Source organism: Hordeum vulgare, chromosome 3H, assembly GCF_904849725.1.
Source record: "Hordeum vulgare subsp. vulgare chromosome 3H, MorexV3_pseudomolecules_assembly, whole genome shotgun sequence".
NCBI lineage: Eukaryota > Viridiplantae > Streptophyta > Magnoliopsida > Poales > Poaceae > Hordeum > Hordeum vulgare.
This window is the reverse complement of record NC_058520.1, coordinates 198,220,115-198,244,501: the sequence shown is the minus strand read 5'-3', so window position 1 is coordinate 198,244,501 and position 24,387 is coordinate 198,220,115. Positions and strand designations below refer to the sequence as shown.

The following is a 24,387-nucleotide window of genomic DNA, read 5'->3' as shown; positions in this document are numbered from 1 at the left end:
AATGAAGGGAATGTCGTACAAGCTATAATACCATTCTTCAATGTACAACTTGGAACTTCCGAAAGCACAACACGTCAACACGCCAACAGCCCTAGATCAAAATATTCATGCATGCCAACTTATTTGTTTGTTTCAACAAAAGAATCACTCATTTGGTCCAGTTTTACATACAAGCGTAAACCTCAAGAAGGGGGGGGGGGGTACTCTCTGCCCTCTTCCTCTTGCAAAATCATTCTAATATGTATACAATCAACAAATCAAACAAATCACGTGCTCCTGCCACATGTATTTACAGTGTTCCTCTGTTGCTGATTTCATTTCCAGCTGCTTCAACAAACTATGCACAACATCAGATACATATGCACATCTTCTTTACATGAAAAGGTAGGTTGGTAGCGGTAATCCGATATAGTATACACCCTGCACACCAAAATGGAAACTTGGCAGGCAGAGAAACTTTCACATCGCTGATTCACCCATGAAACCCAGATCCGCAACTTCCTGGGTTCATGGTACTCAAGCAGTCTAAACCTCGAAATGGGAGCACCGGACATGCCAAAACTCACATAAGTCAATCATTTAGCATGAAGAACGTCACCAGCATTCTTGTAGATCCTCCCCATTATGCTTCTTTACTGTACCAGTTCATGATTATCACAAAATCCTATCATCACTTCTGTTTTGTACAAACAAACCCTATACATCACTTTGATTGCTCCGAGGGCTGCCGTCATGTTCAATTGCACTGCTTGTACCATTATCCACATGTCAGGTTCCGTCATTTGCTCTTCTGTATGATATATATCAGGCACCAGAATTAGAAAACAACAGGTATGATTGTTGCTTTAAAATCAAACAAACAGAAGCTAGCTTTGATGGATGAAGAATTAAAGATATCCAGAAAACTAATTTCCATTTAAGAAAAATACTGAAGCAGGAATACTCTAGCCAAACCATCGTAGATCATGATGATAAACCAAAAGTTGAATGTGTTAATGCCACTAAGAACTACTCCCTCCATTCCTAAATATAAGTCTTTTAGAGATTCTAATATGGACTACATACAGAGCAAAATGAGTGAAACTACACTCTAAAATACATCTATATTCATCTGTATGTAGTTCATATTTAAATCTCTAAAAAGACACATATATAGGAACGGAGGGAGTACAATGTTGATGTCCCATTAAAGATAATACTAACATATGTGCAGAATTTTGCAGATGAAAATATATGAAACGTTCTTCGACTTACTCTACTTTTAACCCCATAAACTTGATTCCACTTTCAAGTTCAGCTCCCACCCAGGCAAACCATACACGACTCTTTTGAGTCCACGGAGAATTCGAAGAACTTAGCTTGGAGGCTCAGGTTTCTAAGTCAATTGATTGATAGTACTTCAGTATTAATTTTGCTGAAACTGCCGTAAACAACGGTTTGTTGAAATTATCAACAGAAGCACCACAAAAGCATTAGCACTGCAAAGGTGGGCACTTAACATGGCTCCAACTGTTACTACTTACTACTCCCCCCTCCGTCCTATAATATTAGGGGGTGTTCAGTTGGTGGAACCAAGTGGAACGGGACGGGTCGGTTCCGTCCCAAAGGCCCATTCACGTGTTTAGATTGATAGAGGAACCGGAACCAGTTGATTCCAGGGAACGGCATATTCCCTCAATATGCCGTTCCGCGTTGTCTCTTCAAATCGAGCGGACCACGCGGAACCGGCTGCGTCTCCTCGTTCGCTGCAGCTGCTCGTCCGCGTGCGCCGCGGCCGCTCGTCCGCGTGCACCGCCGCTGCTTCTCGTCCGCGTGCGCCACCGACGCTGCCGCTTGGTTTGTGTGCACCGTAGGGAGAGGGGGAGACGTTCTTCTCCTAAGAACCATTCCATCCTACCTTGTTCCATTCTAACCGAACACCAAGATGGAACCATTCGATTCCATGACATTCCACTTGGTCCCCCAACTGAACACACCCTAAGAGTGTTTTTGATACTACACTAGTGTCAAAATGTTCTTATATTATGGGACGGAGGGAGTAGTTAGTAGGATGTGCTTGCCAGATGTTCATACTGACTGTTATTAACTTGCCGTATAGCTTAAGTTCATTCAGAAATATCAAAGAAAATGCAAGCCTTTATAATAACAAGACTGAACTAAAATAGAGAACTGCTCTAATCTGACATATTACTCAATCTAAACTAACATAAAACATTATTAAAAGAAAGCATCAGCCAGTATAAGAATCAATGTTCAGTTTTCGACAGATAAAACTTAGAAAACACTAACAAGAGCAAAAACACCCAGAATATGACAAGAAACCCAGTAATATGTACCATGATAGGGTCTGAAAGTATAGCATATGCTTTCCCAATAATTTTGAACAAATAATCAGCGTCTCTGCGGATCGCATTCACAATTTCGCTCCATACTGTATCATCGATATTTTCACTTCTCACGAGAAAATTACCTGCCTGTGTCATAACTAATGTTAGTGAACAGAAGGAAACAAGAAAGATGCCATACTTGCCTACATGAAGATCGAATATGGTACCTTGTCTGGATGATGCCTTAGTGCTGCTTTGCGGTATGCCTTTTTTATATCCGCAGCAGAGCAGGATGGCTCAATTCCTCTGCATGGAAAAGCGGGTCTCTCAGTCAGACATTCCAGATGTGTTTCCAGGACGAGGCATTCAGTAACTAAGTTCTTCCCACTTTTGCAGTACAAAATTTTGGACCTATGTTCCAACATGCTATCCATATTGCCTTCCAAAGGAAGTTCCTTTCCATAGGGAGCAAATGCATGTAATATAATTCTAAAAGCGCAACTCCCCATTTTTTGCAGTAATATGAAAAATAAACTGCAACTACTAAGCCACTATCAGACATGATTTTCATAACCACACACATGAAAGAAAGACACATTCATTGACAAGATGATGTCATGAATGACATGGTAATAATGTAGCACTTTCATCTACTGCAGAACTTATAGGTAAAATGACAATTTCACTTTAGGAATATGTTGCAAGTCAGAGTGCCCTTCTATCAACTTAATTAATATTAATTTACTGCATTGTAATTGATGGAGGTTTAGAAGGACAAATTCTGATACTTTGTGGCTTCATTAGCAATGAAATGGAGCAGGGGGGGAACCCTTTTTATTCAAAAAAAAAGGACAAATTGTACATTTTGAAGGATGCAGCAGTGATAAAATTAGACACAAAGATGCACGGATAGATAGATAACGCAGAAGCATAGGTCATTGTAGAGAACATGATTTTGTATGTTCTACTTCAAACAAAATTAGAGTAAGGACATAGGCTTACAATATCAGATACATATTCAGTGATGTCCTTTTTCTGGCATCCCGCTCCAAAGCAGAAAGCCTAAGATTGGCTCGGTGTAGATTGTTACGAACATTGTCTAACTTTTCTGGCGGCATGGACATATTGTCTTGTAGTTGTTCCTCAAGAAGAGAAATTAGTCTCCGAAGATCATTTTCTGCCTGACAGTAGTCCCTTATAAGTTCATACAAACTAGCCCTTCTAGAAATAACCTACAAAACACAACACATTAGTAGGAGCATTTTTCTTGGTTCTTTCTTATTTTCATACTCTTGTCCCCCATTTTGTGTAGAAAGAAGGCTTTGGGATAACATCTTCCCACAGGTCTACAATTTATCTACTCCCTCCGTTCCTAAATATAAGTCTTTAAAGAGGTTGTATTAGTGGACTACATACGGATGTATATAGACATAGTTTAGAGTGTAGATTCATTCATTTTGCTCCGTATGTAGACTCTTAGTGAAATATCTTAAAAGACTTATATTTAGGAACGGAGGGAGTAAAAGTTAATTGACAAACAAAACTAGTCAAACAGCTCTATTCAAGACTTACCCAGTCAAACTTCCAACATCATAGAAACAGTATATACGATATAGAAATAACTCTATGTGAAAGGTTCAGCCAAAAGAATCCAGTAATAACTCAAGCAACCGCATTGATTTTTAACATAGTTTCTCACATCACCGAATATGAAGAAATTTTCCCTACAATGGTGATGTCAACTTCATCGGATCGAAAGGATGGAGAAAGCAGTAACTTTGCATGAAACATACAAGGTTATAACTGGTAAATGGTAGTCCAGAAAGATCTCCAAGCTTTGGGTTTCACTAAATGCAAGTATGCAACCCAAGAACATGAATGTCATGCATAGGAAAATGAAGAGCAGGAAATTACATATTGGAGCATTCCTATGCCCATGTAGCAGTAAGCCAAATCCAAAATCAATATATCATTATCTGCCTATTTTGGGGCAACTTAGACAAAAAAAGAGTACCAAATCAAGACATCACACATCAGAATGTTTAAGGTGGAGGGAGATGTTCACCAGATGGGTTAGCAAGACTAAATGCATGCCCTGCCAAAATAGTTGATGAAATAAACAAGGACATTTATAGCGCCATATCATAGACACTTTTTGCCAGAATCTAAACAAAAATAGAGAGCATGGCTAAATTTTAATTTGATAGAAAATGAGGATCTTTCACCAACCTTACAATAACTAGTGTCAAGGGCTATAGCTAGCGAACAATCTGCTATGGCATCTAAAACTTGACCCATTGCTTGGTATGCAGCCGCACGGTTGCCAAAACATATTGCTGAAAAATGTAATGACTCGGCGTTGCTTAACAAAGCAGCAGTATAATGTTCCACAGCCTCTGAATATTTACCAGCTTGAAAAGCTTCATTCCCAGCAACCTAAAATGAAGAAAATAAGAATTTCATGCCTCTAATGCAAAATCTTTGCAGAACTTGTGGAATCGGGGAGGTTATGTATGTATATGACCGAAGGACAATGAATGGTAGATAAAATTTGGATATAGTGGGACATTATATGATCAGACCAACACAGCATAGACAAACCGTAAACAAAGTGCTGGATAGTTTTTTTCTAGAACAGTAATGTTGGATAGTTGGAGTATTGGACATTATATCTTTAGATGGTGAGGCTGCAATGATGCAATTGATAGCCTGTGACGTGTCATCAACTAAATCATCCATGGAAGTGAAACAATAGAGGCAGAATGGACATACTTTAAGGTGCAGTAGTTCAGAGATTGTCTTCAAAAGTAACGAAACTGATTGTTGAGACTGCTTCCCGCACCTAGTCAATATTTTCACAAATTTAGCAAACCATATGAATAGTAGTGACATATAGAACATAAAACCATACAACACTGACATAGAAATCTTCACAAAATATTACTTGTATTCCGCAGGTGTTGTTTGCTCGTACTTTTTCAAGAACTGATGAGCCTCTTCGAGCTTTCCTATGAAGAAATATGACTTGGCGATAAGATAATAGCGCCATGATTTCACAGAAAACCCGTAGCTGTCCAAGTTAATATTTTCTAGACGCTCATCAAGACACAGAGACACACTATTTCTTTCTGCCAGTTGAAGAGTTTCTTCACAAAACTGAATTAATTCTTCATATCGCCGCAACTGCCAAGCCCCATGAAAGTAACAGTTAACTAATACACTTACTAGCTACAGTAGCAGAAGAAACTTGGCAATACGGTATGTAGGAAAAACAAGTTTACCGTAAATACAGACCAGTAACAGGGCTTCTGCTTTCATTTTCATCAAGTTATCTGAATGAATGCTTATGGACAAAGCATCTGTGATCATTTGTAAGGCGCTTGGTATCTCGTTAAATTCCTTTTTAACAAGATATTCCTTGGATTGAAGCATGAAAGTAGATACTTTCTGTTCGCAAATGACAACATACTGATTAGATAATAGTTCATATCAATAATCAGATTCAGGGTGGCTTTTGACCCATCATAGTTCATATCAATAATCAAGTTCCATGTAATAAAAAAAAGTGATCAAATATTTCCTGAAAAATTGCTATATATGGGTGCAGAATCATATAAACTTTATTATCTGAGATTCTATGGTAAGCCATTCCGCTATGAAAAAGGACAATAGAAATGAAACAAAATATTTTAATTGACTACTAAAAGGAAATAAGAAAACATTTAATCAACCATCACACAAAAACAGATTTAATGATAAGAAAACTAGTTTAGCAAGAAAAAAGGTAGGTTAGTGTATGTGCCCCCTTTGTGGGTTTTGGATGATTAATCAAAAACAGTTAAAGAACTAATGCGTTTGTGAATATACACAGGTGAAAGTCCCTGAAGATTTGGTTTAACCGTGGAATATGACCCCTAAAAATGTTGTAAGAACGCTGAAGTCTTCGGAATGCCCATTGAAGGATTGAAAGTTGTTGTGAAGACTTTTGTTCACTAATTTATTTTTCTTCATTTGAGTCGTAGGGCAAACCGTACTATTAACACTTTAACAGTGGTCTAAGTGAAAGTAAGATTGAAGTCTTCGTGTGTGTGCACAATCCAACCGAATTTTTCAGAGAATGAAGACTTAGAAAGCTCTTACGAAGTGAGTCATTAGCCTTGGTGCCGAAGTTAAATCTTCAGGACACTTACGTTAAATTCCTCGTTGACGAGTTAGATGACTTGTTCTGCAAGTCAGTCAATGTGCGCCTGTGTTTGAAATTCATATCGTTAGCCACGTGCCGCATGGGAGTGCTCCTCCAACAGTCATTTCAGCCCCGTTGGGTTATTCACCGGCTATAAATAGCCACCCTACCCCAACCACTTGCTGTTGGCTACTCCAAGTGAATTTGAGACAAGTGTTGTCTGAGCAACCCTTCCTCCCAAGGATTTGAGAGAAATTCTAAGTGAGGAAAAAACACCCAGAGCCTAACAGTGTTAAGTGATTGAGCATCACTGAAGAACTTGATTAAACCTAACTTTGACTTGTTACTTTTCAGGACTGTGCATCCTCTAGACGGTTAGGAGTCGCAATTGCAGAACAACAAACTTTACCGGTCCGGAGATCACCGCAAGATCTACCCCAAGTAATTGGGTGAGTTCCGAGGGCTTAGCTTAAGGAGAACAAGGCGAAGACTTGTGCGTACTCAGAGTTGTGGCTCAGCCTCTCCAATCCCGAAGTAGAACTAGGCCAGCAGTTTGAACTGGGGTAAACATATCATTGTGTCTTCGTTGAGCAACAGGTTCTAATTCCTCGCTCCTATTTACTCTCTGTGATCTGCCGAGTTCCGAAGAATTTTCTCTTCCTTCTTTCTTTGTGATTGTTGCAAAGTTATCTAAGTACTTTCATACCTTTCCGCTGCTTAAGTTTTCGTTGAAGTGTTGTACTTTGTTTTCTCAGTGAAGACTTTGTCCGTGCTTAGGCTGTTAGATTTACTCGCATCTATCTTCTGTTCCTGTGATACCATGTTTACTTTTGTCCTGTTTACTTAGAAGGTTTGCCGCTTGCCCCATAATTTATCTAGTTCTTCTACTAGATTTCTTCTGAACTGTGGTGTTGTTGTGCTGTTATTCTTCTACTCCCTCCGTCCCAAAAAAATTGTCTTAGGTTTGTTAAAAAATGAATGTATCTAAATACAAAAATATGACTAGATACATTTATATCTAAATAAATTTAAGACAAGAATTTTGGGACGGAGGAAGTATTTACCAAAGTATTTCGCATTTTAGAAAATTTTGTTCAAATTTAATTCCTCCGATCCATATTAATTATCGCCATCTTAGTACAACGTTGTACTAAAGTTGTACTTAATCAGCGACAACTAATATGAATAGGAGGAAGTACCATTCAGCCCCCCCCCACCCCCACCCCTTCTCTGGTTGATACTCCCTCCGTTCCAAAATATAAGACCTTTTAGGTATTTCACTAGGAGACTACATACGGACCAAAATGAGTGAATTTATACTCTAAAATATGTCTATGTACATCCGTATGTAGTTTATAGTACAATCTCTAAAAGGTCTTATATTTAGGAACGGAGGGAGTACATTTGATCCAACAGCTAGGTATTAGAAATTGTAAGTCATAATAAAAGGGAGGTGTGTTTAAATGGTATTTTCTGCTCATAGTCATGTACTGAACATATCATTGCAAGGTAGGGGCAGAAGGCAGGTAAAAGATCCACCAGGCATCTTGTTCATATTTATCAGGTATGTCATGGGCTAAATGGAAATAACTTCGTAAAATTTCATCAGAAATATTGACGAACGCATTTTTTTACCAATGGATCTTCTAAATAGATTAAGCTATGTGATACATTCCAGTTTATCTGGCGTGTTCGGCTGAACTGCAGCAACTTGGGAGCTCTATTAATGCTTCATTGTGATGGAGACTTAGAGGACGAGTGGACGACACATGGAACAAATTGTGAAGCTCAAGGAGTAGTAGCATTTAACAGCTTGTGCGTAGTTGAATGAAAAGTGGAAACGGTTGATGTAACAGAGACCGCAAAATCTCAACACAAGATGCTTTTAAAATTCTGCCGTGAATTTTTTCTTAATTTTTTGTATAGTTCCCACAACAACATATAGTTTTTTTGTACTTTCCAGTTGAAGCCGACAACCTACTAAACTACGATAGTCAACTACTGTACTTAACATAAGCATTCCAGAAATAATTATTTTGCAATACGGTTCCTCAATAGCTCGTAAAGTCATATTCGAGAAAAATTAATCTCAAAATCACGTATGCTTCTGGTTTCACAATTCTCTACTCAAAAGTCAAAACTCACTCAAAGTAGCATAAATGTGCATCATTTGCAATTAAAGGAATGCAGTTGGAAGAAAAGACTAATTCTACAGATTCTACAGTTCCTCAAGATATGATAACATGAACAACAACAGTATGACACCAGAGACATGCCTACCTGAGCTTTTTGTAGACCATCGGAAGCCTCTTGTATGATTTTATGATCCAAGCTTGCTGCATGATTAGACTTCAAACAGATTTCAAAACCCTTTTGTGCTTCTTTGACGTCCCCCAGAGCAAGTAGGCAACTATACACATTTAGCCGAGCATATTGATTAGATCATATATTCAGAAATATTATACAAGTCATATGACAAGGGCAAGACACTTATGATCAATTACATGCACTAGTAACTCCTAACATTAAATAACGTCATTAAGTTATGGAATTGGAATTAACAAGGCTATTATTAACACTTAAAAAAACCAATGTCAACTGAATATACACAAACAACAAGGAGTAGAGTTAGGTATGTTAAGGCAGTACTAAGCCTTAGACTTAACTACAACACATGAAAATGTTTCTTTCCTCTGAGATCTGGAATCCCTAAGAAAAATCAATTGAATTAGAATGATATCTCCTTAAGAACAATATCTACTTTTTCTCCTTCACCAAATAAAAAGTTTAAGATTATGATGCAAATTCCAATTGTTTAAAAAAAAACTGTATATATGTGAAAGTTGGCAAATTGGTGATTTGTCAATGTAACAGCCCTAGGTATTCATCTTACTTGGCAGCTCTGACTTGTGCCTTGAGAAAGCTGGAATCAATTTCAGTAGCTCTCCGACAATCAGAGAGGGCATCTCTCATCCTACCGAGAGATATCCGGGTAGCCGCACGGTTGCTGTAGCACAGCATTAATGCTTTCTGAGAAGCTTGATTTTGAGAAACAGAATTAATCCCATGGGTATAGCATTCCTCCGCCTTAGCTAACTGTCCTGCAGCATAAGCTTGGTTCCCCCTAGTGCACAATAAACAATTAAGCTTAAAATAGATCAAATATACAGTTAAAGCAACAAATAAGAAACTCTAATCCCCCTATTCAAATCAAACCAAAATTCAACATATTTCAGTTTTAACTGTTTATATTTCATAAACTACCACTCGTGTGAATTAATTATAAGCCAGCAAATTCCAGATTTATCAAACACATCACATGATCCATATATTCAAAGCATAAACTTGATTACATAGCATGAGGAGCGGGTGTGAAAAAAAGGCAAAAGGCTAACAGAGGAACAAATAGCTGAATTTCCATTGACTGAGATACATCGCATTGGTTCTTGGTTGGAGATAATTTTCTTCTGTTATGGAAGTTCAAGCACAGTTGCGATCCTTTCTAAGTTTGCTTTCAGATTAGTGCAGATGTTAAATTGGTGTCCACATATAAATAATCATATTTTATTGACTTGTGCTATTTGCCTATTTTAGAAGAAATGGTTGATGTAACTGTGATATTTGCACCTGTGCAGGCATAAGTTATTAAACATAGTATGTAAGTTCATAAATACAGAAGGTTGTGTACACACCTTATACGCCAAGTTTCACAATCCTCCTGATATCTAAAGTTTCCTGTTTTTGTACATGTTACTACTGTAGGTTCTGCTTTGCTGTATTCAGTCCATTGAGGCGCTAAAACTGTGTGTGGCTGACTTGCTGAAACTTCTGTGTGTGCAAGACTGATGGCAGATGTAGGAAGGCTTTGAACAGAGTTAGTATGAGACGTCATTCCTTCAGAGCTTCTATTCTGTTGTCTTTGTGAGCCCAACTTACTTCGATCGAAAGTAGATGAAGCAAATATTAAGTCAGAGTTACCACAGCTTTCCAAGTTTGCTGCAAAAGTAATCCCTGTTCCATGATGGCTACTTTCTGCTGTTTGCGTAGCATCAGCTACCTCTGGGCCACTGTTACCTACGCAGATACCAGAGTCCTCTAACCTGAGGTCAACTTTTCCAGATTGTTTCATACTAAAGTTTGTTTCCGGAGTCACTTTTACAGAAAAACTATCAGCTGCAAGGACATTCCGCAAGGAAGAAACCTGGCGGGGTGAGGAGAACTTCTTTGGTTTAACTGCCCTTCTATTCATGCTCATAGCCTTAATCACTCCCTTCTCTCCAGATGGTGAATTGTGGTCCTGTAGAGTAAATGATCTCTCATCAAAAGATCTACATTCAGCAAGTCCAGATGCTGCGCCTACTTGTGTTTGTATACCATCAGGCAACTTTATGAAAGAAACCTTCACAATGTCATCTTGAGCTCCAATGCTAAAAGGTGCAGTATTCGAGGCTTTTTCTGTTTCATGAACCTCACAAGGTCTGGAATGTGGAGCATCCCTATTACGTGAACCAGGTGCAAGCTGTGACTTGATACATCTGCCATCCTCGGTGGCTGAAAGACCAAGTTGCCCAGAACTGCATGTTACATCCTCTTTATCAGATGAATCCAACTTCTTGACATTACTTTGCTCTGTATTTGCAGCGAACATACTATGTTGAGCACTAGCACCCTCCCCGAAAACAAACAAGTCATGTTTGACATCGTCACCAGTTGCAGAAAGTTTGCTTCCATCCTTTGTGAAGTAAACTTTATCAACAGAATCTCCTGCGGATGAGTTACCACGGTCCTTGGGGAATTCCAAGGAATCGTTCCTGACAGTACATTTTGTTGCATTGACCGCTGGACCAGCCAATGATGAATTTGTTTCCCTACTCTTGCATCCTACCCTCTGAGAGAAAATGCCACGCCCTTCATCGCGCTGCTTGGCGACACCATGAAGAATGCTCGGACGAAAAATGTCATGTGAGCTCAAATTGATTTCCGAGGCACCAAAACTAGCACGAGGATCTATCTCCAGCACGGAAGCATTTCCTCTAGAAACATGAGCACAGCCATCTCTTTGCTTGCCTGCAGAATCATCGTGTACGAGCTCATCGGCTGCTGCAGAGAGGCTGCACAACGGGGCAGCACTGGATCCAACCGAGGAGCTTCTCTTCATCTCCGATCTCGCCGAGACGCCACTCCCGAAAACAAAATTAGCGGCACGGGAAGAACCCCATGAGCCCGCCGACGCCGGATCCTCCGCTACGGCGCGGTTCGGCGTCGAGGCGTCCGCGCCGAAGACGAAGGCCGAGGGGCGTGATCCGCCTGCTGTGCTCGGCCGCGAGCCAGGGCCCGCAGCGAAGCTCGCGGGATCAGCGCCGAGGCGCCGGGTAGAGGAGCAGGAGGCCCCGGGGTGGTCGGAACGGAAGGGGGCGGCCTGGCGCCGCGGGCGGGCGACCCGCGGCCTGTGGGTGGCGGCGGGAATGGTGGGGAATGGGGCGGAGGCGGCGTGCGGATCGGGCGAGGGATCCATCGGGGTGGGCGGCACGGGAGAGGAGAGCGCGTGCGGCGGAGGGCGGCTTTACGTCGGCGGCCGCGCGGGGGCGACGTGGATTTCGTTTTCCGGCGGGGCAGGGGCGTGGGCCATATAGACAGAGAGACAGGGACGGGAAATGGATTGGATTGAATTGAATTGAACTGATCTGTACATACCCCAGCTGCTGCATTAAAATAGGAAAAGAAGACAAGATGATGAACGTGCCGACACGTGCATTACATGGTCAGCGGCTCCCCCACCCCGTGTCCATGGCATATTGGCATGGTATCCCACTCCCATCGCATCGCACCCATCAGGGTCTCCAACCAACCTCACAAGGTTAGCAAAGCTTTCACGCGTTTTATTAGCTGGAGAAAAGTGTTCTCGAATTTTTCAGCTTTTAGGAAATCCAAAAGGTTACATTTAGACCTTACACACACTCTTGAGACGGTGGCCTCAACCGAATTGATTGTACTCCCTCCGTCTTAAAATTCTTGTCTTAGGTTTGTTTAAAAATAAATGTATCTAAATATTAAAACGTGACTACGTAAATTCATATCTAGACAAATATGATACAATGATTTTTAGAAAAGGAAATATCATTTTATAAGATTTTAATAAATAATTAGTAAAATATAAAATGCTTGCATGCATCATCTTATTTCCTTTTTATTTTGAAAGATGTGTCGAAGCCTATATTAGTAACATGTTATCAGGGACCGGACCAATGTTCGAAGAGTGTGTATTCAAATTTTTGAAGAAAACACAATTTTTTTTAAATATGGGGAATTGGCGCGGAAACCCAATAAAAAATTAGCATCGCTATTTAGCATACACTGTCGCTTTCATAAGGGCAGCTATAATGTGGCCAAATGGTGATTTCAAAATTCCATTTTTGGCTTTGGGATGGCTCCCACAGATGTGCACCCCAATGTCGTATTAGAGAAGTTGGGAACCGAAGCAAAGTATAGATGCTCCGGTGTCAAATTTGTGCGACGGTCAATGAATCAATTTTTTCGTTGGAGTGTGGATAGTTGGAGTAAAATAATGATGTGAAAGGTGAAAGCATCCATTTTTCTTTTACCAATAATGTATCACATCTACTCCCTCCGTTCCTAAATATAAGTCTTTTAAGCGATTTCACTATGTGTCTACATACGGAACAAAATGATTGAATGTACACTCTAAAGTATGTCTATATACATCTATATGTAGTCCACTAGTGAAATCTTTACAAAGACTTATATTTAGGAACGGAGGGAGTAGTTGACATTTGGCATTGACTACATGAGAGAGAAAATGACAAGTTGCACTAGACTTATATTTAGGAACGGAGGGAGTAGTTGACATTTGGCATTGACCGCATCAGAGAGAAAATGACAAGTTGCACTGATGCTATGCTACTGATGTAGGCAAATTTGACATGGTACACATCCTCAACAACAATGTCATGAAGGGCATGGCATCCCTCTTTATGCTAGTGTGTAATACTATAGTAGCAAGCTTGGTAAACATCCTCAACGACACTGTAGCAAGCTTGGTCCCGAGGCTTTGCCCAAACCTAGCTCCGTCCACGTACATATGATACTGTGTGTAATACTATAGTATCAGGAAGTAGCATCATATATAATTTTATCTATTGTCATAGATGACATAAAATAGTATAATATTTAACATGATATGATATCTACCTATATTACTTTAAAAAATATATTCTCTCACATCAACGTGTTTGCTATTCCCGAGTGGAAGCTAAGATTCCACCGGCCTACGTTGCTCAGAGGCTCACTCGCTACAGTGGAGCTCAGCAGCTTTTCTCCATGTAGGATTTTTCATTGACATTTCATGCAAAGTTTTTGTCCTATGCCTAAGTTAAGCTCCCTGACGTGAATAAGTTTTAACCCTAGCTACATTTAATATGGGACGGAGGGAGTACATGTCTACGACACAGTAACAAGACTAGAAAGTGGAACCATTTGGAATCACAGCTCAAGGAACCAGATCAACCCAACCATAGAAACAAGAGCATCAATGAGCCATGAAATCAAAACGGCAATCCCGTACCAGAATTCCCCAGACTAACACTTCTGCATTGCATTTGCCTATCCAAATCTTGCTACAAAAATACGCCTACGTGTAACGCCCCGTTGTTAAATTAATTCTTTCTTGACTTCGGACACGAGGCCGGCATCTGTTTGGCTTTTCACATTGTGCAGCACCTGTAGAATTTGCAATGGCGTTACTATGATGAGTTGCTGTTAAAATAGGTTCGTTTTGCTCGCAATGGGTGGGGATTCGTGAGAGCATACCTTGTCGATGATACCGTAATCCACTGCCTCACTTGGGCTGAAGTATTTAGGCCGCCTGATGTCTCGGGCAATCTCTTCCATTGGTTTACCTATGTGTCTTGACAGCAGCTTAACCTGAACAGCATAAAGAAGAGTCAGGCACCTCATCATACCAAACCAATGGCCTCGAATAATTGAATCTCCCTTCAGCTCTATCTTCGTGGACAATTAGTGTGATTTATGTATCGTGGATGAAAACAGTGCAAACGAACATCTTCTAAGTCACAAGGTTTTATCGTCATTTCAGTACAGAATAGTAAGACCATATGAGGCCACACCATACTTCATGCAAAGCAAGTAGATTTTTACCAACATCAGGTCAAAGAAGCAATTAATTACCCATAGGCAATTTTGGTTTGCAGTAAATTTGCATGTAACCATATGCTTTTTTTATGTGGATCGCTGTTGGAATGACAAAATATCGAGATGTCATTATCATTTCCCAGGACAAAAAGCAAAAATATAACCTTAAACTATATACTTCTACATCCACGTATAGGCAATATGCTTAATTTTCTTTTATTTCTAAAAAAATAATTAATTTTTCAGGATCCAAGGCTTGTCCTCTCCCCAAAGTCATGAGCCTATATTTCCATAGCATGTGGACACCCTAGAGATTTTTCTAAAATATGCAGGTTGTACTGCTAATGAAAGATTATCAAATACTCCTATTTAATTGTGTTTCCTTGAGAGCTCATTCAAGCCTGGAACTATGAAGGAAATTGATATAAGGAATGCTACACAGGGAACTAGTGTATACTTCATGTGCTGTGATCGTGGTAACATTTGAAAATTGAATGAAGCGGCTTCAATCTTCCAACCATGAAGACATTTAGAAATAATAGAGCGGATGCTGTAAAACAAAATCCTTACTGCCGCTGCTATTGATTATCAAAAACCAAAAAAATGAAGAAAATAGTACGAGTCCATGGTAATTAGAATAGTATGAACATGTTAACAGTAAATAATGCTGAATTAGTTTAACTTCAAACTGAGGTTATCAGCTCTTTATTTCCGGAAGAAGTGAAAAGTACCATTTCTATCTTCACATTTCGTATTTCCTTTCTTGCTATGTCAACATCTGTCGCCTGACCTTGAAATCGACCAATTGGCTGCACATTGCAGGACAGAAAAGTAAGACAGTCTGGCCTCATATTTACAAACAAGAAAAAGGATCTTGTACACAGCTAAGTGTGTTAACAAAAGAAGTATCGGCGTGTTTTTTGGTGCCCAAGCAAACTAAACCAAGATTTTAGCTATTGATTATTATTATTTCTTAGAAGAGCTATCGAAAAATTTGGACGTGCATGTTTTGGCCAACATCGGCGAGAAAATGCATTGGAACACGATGAAGGGGCCTGTGCATTCCAACACGGCAAAAATGGCAGCATAGCCTGTGCGCACGTACGTACCACAATCTAGGAAGATGGATATAATACGATATTCTGCCGTCATCATCTAACTACTCGTGTGCAGTATAACCATCTAAGATAGAAATTAATATGTTATCTATATCAACAAAAGGAACAGAAATAACCTGCTTCATCATTATCGTCGATGATGGAAGTGCAGCACGGTTACCTTTAGCACCAGCAGCCAAGAGTAAAGCAGCTTCTCCCCATGCATTGCCAATACAGAGTGTGAAAATTGGAATTTTGACATACCTGCATTTGGTGAATACATATAAGACGGCATTGCAGAAGTATTGCTGGAATTGCTAGGATACATGCATATCTTTATACATGATTAAGAACTGAGAATATCTTTTTGGATGAGGGAACAAGGCATTGACAATGGCTCTTAAAATAAAAGAAGTCTTAAAAGACAGTTAGCAATAGCATAGTACAGCTAGTAAAACCTTGCACACTAAAGACCTTTTTGATCCAGAGAATATTCATAGAAATTTTAGAGGAATTTTAGAGGATCCTAATCCTTAAGAAATTTTCGTATGTTCATTTGATTTGTAGGATTGTAATCCATATAAATTTCTCGATGGGCTTTCTCCACTCTATTTCATAGGAAAATCTCCGTTGGCTCATACATCTTGGAAAAAATTCTATGAATCAAATAGGCAAGATGCCCGGTCAAAAACAAAGGATTAAGCAAGATGCATTCAATTGAAACCATATGTTTTTCCTACTCCTGCGTCTATGGAATCTACAGAGTTAAAAGGCCATACCAATTGATGGAAAACACACTAATTGGACTATTCTCCTATGTAACCTTGGAGAACATGCAATCAAACTTTCCTAACTTGGGGAAACCCAGTGCACGTAGCTCCTGCTTGCGCAGGGTCCGGGGAAGGGTCCGACCACTTTGGGTCTTTTGTATGCAGCCTTCCCCTACATTTCTACAAAGGCTATTTTCAGGACTCAAACCCGTGACCTCATGGTCACAAGGCAACAGCTTTACCGCTGCGGCAAGGCAACTTTCCTAACTTTGAAGAACAAACTATGTAAATTATTGAGACTGCCGAATGAAAATAGTAACAGTATAATCACCATATTGAATTTCGGATACAAAAAATAACCATATTAAATGTGCCTGTGATAATATTCTTATATACTTTTAGAAACATTTTTATATAAATCAGTCGCCAAGGATGCATCTTGGTGGCCGTTCTGCGTCCAAATCATTATAAATATTTGTGAAGCAGGGCAGTGCTGGCAACTTGGCATAACTTTGGCAATGCACAGAGCCACAGATCATAAGAATGGCTGAATATGTATGCACAGTTTGTCCCAAACAATTACCATATATTAATAATCACGCAGAATGGGAGAAGTGAGCTAGCATTTGGTCCAAGAAAGATAGTGTTGGTCCATAACACAGTTCAAGTGGATCAGAGGGGAATTAGGTGCAAGTGATGAGTTAGGGTGCGTTTGGATTATAACCAAAGCTGACCCTACCAAAATATTGGCTTGCCCTTGAATTTTGGTAGTCGTTTGGATGGTCGCCAAAGTATTGGCTCGCCCGACTCGCCAACGCAGCGCCCATGTATTTCTCACCAACAAGTGGGCGATTCCAGGGCGCTCAATGGCAGGGGGACTTCCACCCCTCTGATTGGTGGGTCCCATGTACTTTCTGGTTCTTTTTCTATATCTAGACTCTAGTGCATGCAAGCTGGTGTTTTCGTTTCTTAAGATTGTAATTCATCGACGTCCCCACACAATTAGCAAGTGCATGCACCGGGCTGTTTGACTGCAATAACATACACCGCTTCTGTAGGATCTTATAGTGCGTCTCAGTTTTTTAGTTATTTTCTCTATTGGACTGCAAAACAGGCTTTTGTCATTGTTAGAAAGCTACGGAAGACAAATATTCTTTTATCATATCAGTATGTCGCAAACCAATTGTCGATCTATTCTGCCATACGATGGCTATAAACCAAACAGAAACAGCTAGCCAAAATTTTGGTCATACCCTTGCATTGGTCATGCCAAAATATTGGTGGGGCTAGTTGGAGCTCAAACCAAACACACCCTTAGAAACAGGGAGTTGGGGGTTGTGACTTAGTTAAGGTCTTAGGGGAGAGATAGTGTGATCATGCGCTAGTCAGGAGGGAGCATCAAGTGCCGTTTTATCCTCTCTTCAGTGTCAACTCTAGGCTCTTGCGCACTAGGGGTCAAGGTTAGATTTTTGGGGCTTGTTCCATCAGACCCCAGTGACCACCAGTCCTCCACATCGAACAACCCTACGGAGAACATGGGCAGAAATATGGGAGTGATGAAGATGAGGGTAAAGTATGTGGGAAATAATCACAAGGCCCTTCTACACTATGTTTTAACACTCCTACAAAATGTTCTTCATGAATAGTAAAGGACATTTGTGAGTAAGCCGAGCCAGACGCAGTTGTTGTTCCTCCACTGGCTCAAGAAAAGGGGACAAGTTGGAGAAACATTATTGTTGTTTGATGAAGGTTTGAATACAACAAATCTGCATGTGTTCACATCTGATATCATTTATTGCACGATACAGTGTATAAATATCCACCTGACTAATGGTTAGAAAGGCAAAGGAAAAATTGCTCTAGACTTCGTCTACAGTAACAGTAAGCTCATATTTATGACTATCGATAATTCCATATGTAACCTAAAGGGCGATAGTTCCAAATTTTACCAAGAAAATGCAATTAATGAGGTCCTTTAGTATTCATGCCTTCAGCTTGTCAAAAACAACATTTGCACATTTCATATGAAGAAAGAACTAGCTGCTAGTATAGAAGTCGTGATCGGTTAAAAAAGCACAAAGCAACCACAAGAGGATGCAATCTAGAGGAATTAGTAACAGAAAAAGTTACTCCCTCCTATTCAAACTAAAACCACGACACTTATTTTGGAACGAAGGGAGTACATGTGTAAAAACTAAAAAGAGGTGAGCATGGGGAAGGACGTAGGCAGGAATTGACCTCATGGCATCATATACAGCAAAAGCTTCCGTCTCGTAACCCAATTTCTCGCCATTCTAAATAAGAAGATAAATATATTAGCACAATCTGAAGACCTAAAATAGAACAAAATTCTGGTAGTACATTGGAGATTATTGAGTTGTTACACATAATGTGCTGAAAGAAAAAAGAGGAGAACTTAACAAACTGTAGGTGAAAGGTACAAGCAAATTTTCATTTTCTAGATCATTATAACTTCGGAAGTCTGGCCTCTGTATGATCAATTTTCAACAAAATATGCATTAACTGCATGATATCTGAATCATCCAACGACTAGTAAAAGAAGTGGAACAGATTAACACTGCTAATCGGGTATTAAAGATGCACATACTCCACAGGCTACCCTCAATTGAGGTGCATTTCATACCTAATCATTAACTATCAAGGCTATAAGGAGGTTTTGGAGACACGCTCGTTTCTGTAGCAACAATCATATGTAGCCATAGGTGGAGCAGAAGCACCGACCTTGGTAGTACCGGTGGAGTTGATGTACATGTAGATGGGCTTCTCTGCGTCCTCGTACTGAAGGTAGAGGAACTCGGCGAGCATGAGCTCCGTCACCGACGGCACGAGGCACATACCCAGGTATACGATCCTGTTCTTGTAAAGGAACGAGGCCAAATCCGGCGGCGGCTGCTCAAATGCTGTTCCCCTCAGGAACGGGATAACCTGCCAAGCAACAAGACGGCAATCACTTTACCCAGCTGGATGAGCCATGGTGCAGATTCAGCCAGGGAGCACCGATCGAAGTGTAGCTCCTCGTACCATCGCGACGACATCCCTAGCGCCGCGGCCACCGGCGGGGTCCGGGTGGGGGGTCAGGAAGCGCTGCTTGGGGGTGGCGGCGACGGAGGCGGGGGAGGCGGCGACCGCGCGCGGGCGGGCGGCGAGACGGAGGCGGGAGGAGGGGAGGGCAGTTGGAGGGGAGAAGAGGGCGCGGGCGTCGAGGGCGGCGACCGCCTCCATGGCGTGGCAGTTTGGGGGGAGCGAGCTGAGCTGAGCTGAGCTGAGGAGGAGCGGAGTAGGCACAGTCCGAGAGCGGATAAGCCCCGGCGGTCGGGAGTTTGGTTTGGTTCGGGCCGACGGCTACACTGGACCTGTTTGGTTGCCTCGCTCAGGCCAACTCCACCCCGCCACCCCATCCTCTCCACGTCCGTTTGGGATAAAACGGACAAAGCAGACCGTCCGACGTGCGGGAGCAAACGAACTTTTGTTCGTTTTGTGTCCGTTTTCGACTCATTCCGGCCCAACTTTGCGATGATTTTGGATGAAACGGACAGCGCACGGACGGACGGGACGCGCGCTTGTCCGCCCCTGGCCCGCCTGTCGGTGGCACAAAGGAAACCCCCACCCTCTTTGGCGCCATTTCCTCCCAAACCCTCCCACGTCCCGTCGTCCCCCTCTCTCCCCCGTCCATGGCCAACGCCCAGCCGAATTTCGGCGGCTCGGCCGTCGACCCACCCGGAATGGCCAAGAAGAAGAAGGCCAAGGCGCCAAGGAAGCCGCGGGCGAGTGCACGCCGGAGGAGATCGCCAAGTCAGACGCGGAATCGACGAAGGGGGGAACCGGAGGGCGGTCGTGAAGGATAACGCCGCCGCGCGCAAGTTCGCTGCTGAGCCGCTGCGATGGAGGCCGTTCGGCGCAAGGCCGAGGTCGAGGAGAAGGAGGCCATCGTCAACAAAGCGCACGCCCTCTTCATGCTTGGCATTTGTCGTCCGACCGGTTTCTCTGCAGCGGCCGTCGGCCCGGCGAGCATAGGCTCGTCGGTCGCCTGGTCTCCGCACTGCCATTCGCCGACGTCGCGGACCACGCCTATGTCGCGTGGCTTCCCCTAGCCAAGGCATGACGCCCACACCCGTTTCTCGGGGTCGCCGGACGTGAGCGTGGTCGCGCCTTCCACCCCACGCCCCTCGGCCTACATCGACCTCAACGTCACACCTGGGTCCAGCAGCGGCGGCCGGTCGTCTGTCGAGATGCAAAGAAAGCAAGCACGGCCGCGTTTGCGGGCACCATGTCGTCCGCTGGGCCGTTTGCCTGAACTAGGTCGTCCGATCGGCCGTGACCGTTCTTTTTTGGAGGCTGGCATGGGTGTCGCCCGCTGGGCCGTTGGATGTGTGCCGGCGAAAAACAGATTCATTTTGAAGGCTAGATGTGTTGCCGCCCGCTGGTTGTGTTGCCGGCGAACAAAACTATTCATTTTGAAGGCTCGTTGTGTTGCCGACGAGGACGTGTAGGCCGATGGTTGTGTTGCCGGTGTGAACTAGGACCGCTCTCGTGAACTAGGCTGCTGGCATTTAAAAAGTTATTCTTTTGGAGGCGGACAAGATGGGGCCAAAGGATGCGGTCGCGCGCTGGGCGCACGGCCACCGCATCCCAGGACAGGCCCGGACACGACCCCATCGCCCTACCCAAACGGACAGAATCCGAGCAAAACGGACGTCCGTTTGGGGTCACGCGGTGGAGTTGGCCTCATGTCCGCTGGATGAAAAAAATAATACATTACATATGCAAACGCTCATATACACGCGGATACACTCATCCTTATAAACGTGTGGGTGGATGCTACTTTAATACGTTTACTGTTTGGCTTGTATAGCATAAAGTTTAAAGCACCTCTCGCTAGTCAGGTTTGGTGGAAACGATTGAATCGGCCATTTTCTTCCAACCAGACTCGCGACGTGTAGAGGAGAGAAACATGGCATAGAACTCGTGCTCGTTCATGAAAAAACGGTAGGAAGAATTGGGTCACCTCCTGCCGAATCAGACGCCCCTATTTGGCCTCCTTCGGCTCACCTCTGATTTCCCCGCCATCATTCCCCCTTCACACTCTACATCTCACACGAATTCGTCAGTGACAAGCACATAAGCGGTGCATCTTCTCTGGTCGGCGATAAACGACGTCGACAATTTGTCTTCCTTCTCTTCTCCGATGTGTTGTGTGTCACCTCCTTGCTCCCCTGATGGTTGTAAGTTCTATCACCCCCCTTCCTACTCATTCTAGTTTAGACGTGTGAACATGTCTTAGGAATAGATCCGTGAGAATGTGGTAGCATTTCAAACTGTGGATATGTGAGCATGTGAAGTTGTGGTAGATAGTGGTGATGGATTGCTAGAATGGTAGGTTTTGCTAGAAGGGTTCATGGTGTTCATGTTATTTTCCATTTTGGCTCCGAGTATGTTATGGAGATGTGGTTCCCGCTTGTGAATCAGAGCATGTACAGTATGGCCACTGGGCTTCAGGACAGGCTTGTCGGGCCAGGCCACCCATGCCCAGGTTTAGATGAAAGTATGGTCGACATGCAAGTGTGGTGGTGGAGTTTCATGCTTGCAGCTCATGGCACTCTTTTGTGGTTGTGGTATGATTGTGGACTTGGGTAGTGTTGATCATACCACAACCATACATGGACATTATGATCAATGTGTAGTGGTGTTTCATACTAGTCATGATACCATTGTAGGACATGAGCACCGAAGACTTTAGTCAGACCATTGTTTTGCCCGGCCAGTGCATGACGTCCTATGTTGGGGACTCCTAGCCCGAGGAGATGGCTCAAGATTCATAAGTGTTCAAGGGGCATGTTCAACCACAAGCATTTATGGTGATCATGTCTAACGTTTCAATAGTTCACGAATATAAGGCATCCATCAAGGCCAGGAAGGCCTGGGAGGGGGAACCCAATGAAATGGCGGCCTTTCGTGTCCACCTTTGATACGTCCATTTTGCATCATGCTTTCATGTTGATATTTATTGCTTTATGGGCTGTTATATTACTTTGTGGTACCATATTTATGCCTTTTCTCTCTTATTTCGCAAGGTTTATTTGAAGAGGGAGAATTCAGGCAGCTGGAATTCTGGACTTGAAAAGGAGCAAATCTTAGTCCACTATTCTGCACATGTCCAAATGCCCTGAAAAGTTACGTGGATTTTTTGGGGATTATATAAAAAATACTGGGCGAAAGAAGTACGGGAGGGGCCCTGGTGACAGAGTGGGGGCTTGTGGGCTCCCTGACGGCCCACTAGCCCCCCTCTTTTGCTATATGAAGGGTTTTGGTCCAAAAAAAATCATTCGGGAGCTTTTTCGTGGTTTCACCGCCGCCACGAGGCGGAACTTGAGCAGATCCAATCTAGAGCTCCGGCAGGACGATCCTGCCGAGGAAACTTCCCTCCCGGAGGGGGGAAATCATCGCCATCGTCATCACCAACACTCCTCTCGTCGGAGGGGAGGCATCTTCATCAACATCTTCATCAGCACCATCTCCTCTCCAATCCCTAGTTCATCTCTTGTAACCAATCTCCGTCTCACGACTCCGATTGGTACTTGTAAGGTTACTAGTAGTGTTGATTACTCTTTGTAGTTGATGCTAGTTGGATTACTTGGTGGAAGAGTTTATGTTCAGATCCTTGATGCTATTCATTACACCTCTGATCATGATTATGATTATGCTTTGTGAGTATTTACTTTTGTTCCTGAGGACATGGGATAAGTCATGCTGATAATAGTCATGTGAATTTGATATTCGTTCGGTATTTTGATATGTTGTATGTTGTTTTTCCTCTAGTGGTGTTATGTGAACGTCGACTACATAACACTTCACCATATTTGGGCCTAGAGGAAGGCATTGGGGAGTAGTAAGTAGATGATGGGTTGCTGGAGTGACAAAAGCTTAAACCCCAGTCTATGTGTTGCTTCGTGAGGGGCTGATTTGGATCCACTAGTTTAATGCTATGGTTAGACTTTGTCTTAATTCTTCTTTTGTAGTTGCGGATGCTTGTGAGAGAGGTTAATCATAAGTGGAATGCTTGTCCAAGTAAGGGCAGTACCCAAGCGCCGGTCCACCCACATATCAAACTATCAAAGTAACGAATGCGAATCATATGAACATGATGAAACTAGCATGACAGAAATTCCCGTGTGTCCTCGGGAGCGTTTTTCCTCCCGTAAGACTTTGTTCAGGCTTGTCCCTTGCTACAAAAGGGATTGGGCCACTTGCTGCATCGTTGCTACTACTTGTTACTTGTTACTTTTTGCTTGCTACGTTTTACCTCGCTACACAATCACTTGTTACCGCTACTTTCAGTGCTTGCAGTTATTACCTTGCTGAAATCCGTTTATCAGAGCTTTCTGCTCCTCGTTGGGTTCGACACTCTTACTTATCGAAAGGACTACGATTGATCCCCTATACTTGTGGTTCATCAACCTTCATGATTAACAAGATGTGTGGATTATACTCAATGGGGTGAGGACGAACAAGGGCTTCAAGGCGGTGCATCTAAACATCGTTGCCAAACAGGTATTCTAGTTCTATGGCCAAGAGGTCACCTCGTCTTAGGTCTACAACCACCTCGTAAAGTGGAGAGCCAGATGAGTCCAAGTGTTCAGGATCGGGGACCTTAGCGACGCATAATAGGATGAGAACACCTTCATGATTCTATGGAAGGTCGAGCACTACCAAGGCCATACCATGGTTAGATCACATAGCACTTGGTACACTACCTTAGCATCTTGATCATGCCTATCACAACTAACATCTATTTGTTTCTATGTTAAATACACCCCAAGGAC

The 24,387-nt window shown here is 42.4% G+C and overlaps 2 protein-coding genes across 3 annotated transcripts; both read right to left on the bottom strand.

The window, feature by feature from the left end:
- Positions 1 to 92: 92 nt before the first annotated feature.
- LOC123443509 lies at positions 93 to 12,179 on the bottom strand. 2 transcript variants are annotated; one of them, XM_045119898.1, is made up of 11 exons: positions 10,203 to 12,178; positions 9,404 to 9,634; positions 8,791 to 8,920; positions 5,622 to 5,774; positions 5,272 to 5,510; positions 5,100 to 5,169; positions 4,557 to 4,763; positions 3,330 to 3,559; positions 2,555 to 2,633; positions 2,337 to 2,474; positions 93 to 790 (listed from the first exon to the last, which is right to left on the bottom strand). In XM_045119898.1, exons 1-11 carry the CDS (start codon positions 12,023 to 12,025, stop codon positions 779 to 781), a joined length of 3,312 nt encoding a protein of 1,103 aa, XP_044975833.1. In that variant the 5' UTR covers positions 12,026 to 12,178; the 3' UTR covers positions 93 to 778. The 2 variants fall into 2 exon arrangements, with proteins under 2 accessions (XP_044975833.1, XP_044975834.1); XM_045119899.1 differs by lacking the exon at positions 4,557 to 4,763 and having other exon boundaries at positions 10,203 to 12,179.
- A 1,865-nt stretch (positions 12,180 to 14,044) lies between these two features.
- On the bottom strand, positions 14,045 to 19,869 carry LOC123443508 (ATP-dependent Clp protease proteolytic subunit-related protein 4, chloroplastic). Its single transcript, XM_045119897.1, has 7 exons — positions 19,589 to 19,869; positions 19,289 to 19,492; positions 18,785 to 18,840; positions 15,914 to 16,040; positions 15,411 to 15,488; positions 14,338 to 14,451; positions 14,045 to 14,247 (listed from the first exon to the last, which is right to left on the bottom strand). Exons 1-7 carry the CDS (start codon positions 19,787 to 19,789, stop codon positions 14,179 to 14,181), a joined length of 849 nt encoding a protein of 282 aa, XP_044975832.1. The 5' UTR covers positions 19,790 to 19,869; the 3' UTR covers positions 14,045 to 14,178.
- Positions 19,870 to 24,387: the final 4,518 nt, after the last annotated feature.